Raw genomic sequence first — 5,195 nt, forward strand, 5'->3', positions numbered from 1 at the left:
AACGTTTAAAATATAAATATATTAATCTAGTATTATTTTTTTACCTCATGACAAGAAAAAAAGATGACAATTAATTTTTAACTTTTTACTTAGCACGTTCCTGTGAATAATACAAATTATTTGAGTTACAATAACAGTGGAGTGAGTAAAATTAATTTTATTTTGATAAAGTATATTTTTTGTAAATGCAATTAAATTATATATGTATAAAATTCAACAAGATATGTTGTACTTAAATGATATATCACCTGATTTTACGGAATACTGGTACATTTGAAAAAAAAAAAAAAAACGGATTTTAGTTTGAATTAAACATATTCCAAAGGTAACTAGAGTTATTTGATCAATTGGAGTCTTCCTACAGACAGATTACTACTAAGGCCAGTGGAGTTGTTACAAAGTAACCCTAGCCTACAAATGTAAAATCTACATAATGTGTTAAATACAAAATAAAAAAAACACTATTTTCATCACATGGAAAGCAAAACAGAGACTGTATAATATTTAAGTACATGTTGAGTATTTATGTGAATTTACAAAACACACCCTCACAATAAACCAATCTTGACTGAAACCATAGTTATTCTGATCCCCACTTTGGTGTTTTCAAATAGTTCACACAATTATTATTGTTAATAAATAAATAATTATTCAAAATTGATAAGGAATGTTGGTTTTAAAAACTTTTAAAAGATGGACTGCTTGTTATAGAGGATATCGGTCAGAATGGAACGAAGGAAGATAACCGTAGCGTGGGCAGATGAGATGACACCCAAGTCATGGACCTCTTGAACCGCTATTCGGCCCATCTCCGGCTCACTCGGCCAGCACCCACAAGGACCAACAAATCCCCCATAACAATTGTAGACCAATATAAGAGCCATCTTAATAAAGAGATAATACATATGATACAAGAGGAGACGCAGTAGGGATCCGGGAGGCGAAAATAAAACTCCGCGTAGCCGGCCGGCTGGCTCTAGTAAACAGGCTGACGTCACACAAGGACAGAGCCGGCTCCTTCCTTGTTCAACTGCCGGCACCCGTTCTCTCACTTATAATATGTATATTATAAGTAATATACGACATATATTATAGAATATACAACGTAGAATGAACATTACACAATTTTAATACAAAATATCCCAGAGACAACTCGAAATTTCGAAAGCAGTGACCGTACATGATGGCGGAGCATTCAGTTACAATGGTGTCCCCTCTCCTTGCCTGCGTATCTCGAATTATTTTACAAAAACTATTGTTCGTTCGGTCTCACAAAGTACAAAAATAATTAAAACGACCAGATTTCGTCCTACTAAATCATAATTATGTTGTTACCGAAGCATAGAAAACCGAAACCATGTAAAAAACGAGTCCAGATGTACACAGCTTGAACATAAGTCACCGTACAGTGTACCTAATACGAACAACTTTCAATTTAATAAGAAATATTAATTGTTAACTAAGATCGAATTTAAAATGGCATCCGAAAATTAAAAAGATTAAAAGCAAACAGTAAACGAATTGCAACTTTCTATTTTTATCACCACGAATCAGTTTCGAAATCGATGGAATTATTACTATGAGTTCTTATTTCACCCGGAGAACATTTGGCAACCCATGCCTGGCGAAAAAACTGTTTGCTCAATAATCGGGTCAAGGTTTGAGAGGATTGGGAAATTTCGCCTAGACGCCTGGGCAGGGAGTCGCAAATATATTTTTAGCGATAACTATTTATAAACTTATATAAGTTTTTAACAATGTTAAAAAAAAAATATTTTAAAAATTAGTGCAAAGGAAATTATTTTTTAAAAATGTCAAAATTGTTGAGTGAACATGACTATATACAGTGTTCATTAAACTTCTGTTTGGCAAGATAAGACGACTTGTTGGACAGAAAAATACTAATCGATTAAAGATGTCCTTATAAGAAGCCGCATAGCAACAGGAACCCGAGGCACTCGAAGGAGAAGTCATTATGAGAGCATCACTTTTTTCAGAAGGATTAAACAAAAAATTAGTAATACCATTAGCAATTATTCAAAATATAAAGATCACATCACTGAAGCACTTTTTTTTCAAAATGAAAGTTGTTTGTCTACACGAAATGAGTACAACTCTGGGATATTATATGACAATCTAGAAGATGAAATACGTTTTACACGGCCACTACTGCGTAGTAATAACTGGTATTAATCGGTTCACAGCGGAAATAAATGAGTAAAACTGTCATGGTTCATAAAGAAATATGACTTACTTCTGCCCCTGGAGGGTTGACGGATATGACGACTTCGTCTTCGTCTTTGCTGTGCTGAAGTACCTCTCCAGAAGTCTCCCGTCCGTTGTAAGTGATGTAAACCCTCTGCCCCTTCAGTAACCTGATGCCTTGCATGGTCTGGAAGCCTGGACCGATAAGTTCCACGTCTCTGTACTCACGTTTCGGTGCCGGTGCCTTGGGTGTCGGGTCGAACCGCACTGAATATCGCGAATCGTTTGTACACGATTTGACGGCGTTAATCACTCCCGAATAGTAAATACCATCGTCACCACGGACGCACACGCGGGTCCCGATGATGGATCTCTTGGCGAGCCGTTTGCCGGTCGACATGTCTCAAAGTAGCCCTGGCAGGAAGAGCATAACTGTCTCAGCCTCTGTTTGGCAGAGCAATGCCGGCCGCTCAGCTGACAGATAACAACAATACCACGTGACCCAGGGGCGCCCGCTCATTGGGTGACCCAGTTCCCCACCCCTCACTTCCCCCTCCCCATCCCCTCTATTTACCCCGCTCAGCTGTTGAAGAATGTGACGTAGGAGCCTTTAACACGGCCACATAATAGATCTCGGCGAAAGTAGCTTTCTGTGCCCTCTTTCCTACATCAGTAGCCGAGCACTGTCATTAATTGGCATTACATAAATAATTAACGTGTAATTGATAGGGCAATATTTAGATTTATAACTATTTTTATTCTAACGATTTCGTAAAATTAAAACCAACAACTGACAATTGTATAAGGAAAAATAAAGATTTAATTTAAAACACAAACTTCATTTGATTCATTCTCTTAGCTATCATTATTCTTGGAATTCATCACTTGGAACTGAATTTGACAATTTTGTGATATAAATTGATAGATATTTCTAAAGATATTTAGACTTCGGCATAGTAAGCTATAATAAAAAAAGTTTTTAAACCTGGGTACATTAATTATAAGGAAGGAAAGTGAAAATATAGTTTTATTGTTGATAGATAAAATGTAAAATAAAAATAGATGAATATTTTAAGGCCATGAACAGCGAAAATTATTATTTTAGAAAATATTAATAATAGAATAAATTTTAAATCAGATTTAAAAAACTTAAATTTCCCTTATTCTAAAATACTAAGTGAAATTAATATGTTGGCAATTTGAAAATTGTCAATACTTAAATTTTGAATATTAAATAACTTAATAGAATGTATTATAACAAGCAAAGAAGAATAAAAAAAGAAAAAAATGGAGAATATTTAGATATCAAAAAAATACTTTTGTTCGACTTTTTAGAATATACAACTGTATACATAGTATAATTTTTTAAATAATGCAAATTACGAATAAAAAAAAAAATATTAATATACTTGATGAAAAATAAAGATTTTTTTTAACCTTCTTTATTTTTATATTTGGTCAATACATAACAAGAATATACAACAGTAAGATATTGCCTTGTGGAAAATAAAGATTAAATATATTAGGCAATAAAAATTGTAGATTGCAGAGTCCTAATCTTGGGAAGGTAAATTTCGTTGATGAAAAGTTGTTGACAAATAGGGTAGTAAGAAGAACATAAATAAACAAAAAAAATATTTATTCATGCCAATTATCTATTAAAAAAAATTTATTAATTTATTCAGGCATGAATAAATAATTTTTTTGTTTATTTATGTTCTTCTTACTGACTGCACTCCCCGACCATCTCCAATTATTAATCTACGGTTAACTATCTACACCTCAATATATTCGAGTCACTTTAATTAGCAAAAATGTTTTTGTAAACTATATGACTAATAGGCAGAGAGGGGTGGTCGGTGGCCTGTGGGCCAGGGTGCCACTGTACTACTAACTCTAAGCTCTGAGTTCGATTCCGGCTGTGGAGAAAATTATTTATTCTTCTGTTACTGTAGACGTGAGTTAATCTTGTGACTTCAGGTGCTCTTCGAGGTCCACTAAGCCTCTATAAAATGGGTTCTCTTTATTAGAGAAAAATCTGACGCTGTAATGTGATCTACAAACAACTCACCTCCTTGTATAACCGCTATTCCAAAAACAGCATTTCCATACAACGTACTGAGCCCCTTATCCTTCATGGATTGTAGCGGTTCACATTATTATAAGACTAATATTTTTCTAATCCTTATAATAACATTTATCTGACGAAATGTTTAATATTTATATTTTTTCATTAGCATTACTAATGTCAAGAGTTTTTTATTTACTGATTATATCCGAAATATCCGTTATCCAGTGTATCCGTGCTCATTTGATTTATCGTCAAAATAAAGCATATTAAGATAAAACGGGATAAACGGGGTTCAACACAATTTATATTACACGTTCCTCACTCTTACTTTCCACAGGGCTTGTACTTACAGCTCATAAAAATACGTATGGTTACTTAGTTTAATTTTATTTTGAATATAGAAAACCATTTTAAAAACTATTAATTTTTTCGTTCTATTCTACAATAATTTTATTTCCATCTTTCTAAGCACAACCTATGATGTATGATTAACCCAGTGCAGAAGATAATGTTATCTTGGACTGATAGATTTTAAATTTTAAAGCACTGACAGTGATAAGTATTTCAATCCAATTCCTAAATACAATTAATATTCAGCTCATCCCAACGGGAATCATAACCCAGTTCCAGATGAATAGTGGACTCATGACCTGTGACATAATTGGTGATTTTCGATATCGTTATCTTACGAATACACTTCCTGGTTTTTGTGAATCGTGTTGACAATTAACGCAATCGCATAAATTATAGAAGCTGCTACTTTTTATTAACAGAACTGTTCACTTTCAAACGCGGTGCGCGCATGTGTTTCAGTTCATATGAGTGTGATTGTATATGAGTCAGTCATACTCGTATTAACATCATGACTTTCATTCGGAGTCATATTAGCTTTAAATTATAAATTATTGTTAGTGTTAAT

General features: G+C 33.6%; 1 protein-coding gene across 1 annotated transcript in view; it reads right to left on the reverse strand.

Moving 5' to 3' along the window:
- Positions 1-2,676, reverse strand: part of LOC106681677 (zinc finger protein 395) — a 42,209-nt gene extending 39,533 nt beyond the window's left edge. The window contains exon 1 of the mRNA XM_014422122.2: positions 2,255-2,676. Within this exon, the coding sequence (XP_014277608.2) occupies positions 2,255-2,605 (351 nt within the window). The 5' untranslated portion in view covers positions 2,606-2,676. The remainder of the gene's footprint in view (positions 1-2,254) is intronic.
- Positions 2,677-5,195: the final 2,519 nt, after the last annotated feature.

Source organism: Halyomorpha halys, unplaced genomic scaffold (genome assembly GCF_000696795.3).
Source record: "Halyomorpha halys isolate HHAL.00 unplaced genomic scaffold, Hhal_1.1 Scaffold359.1, whole genome shotgun sequence".
In the NCBI taxonomy this organism is placed as follows: domain Eukaryota; kingdom Metazoa; phylum Arthropoda; class Insecta; order Hemiptera; family Pentatomidae; genus Halyomorpha; species Halyomorpha halys.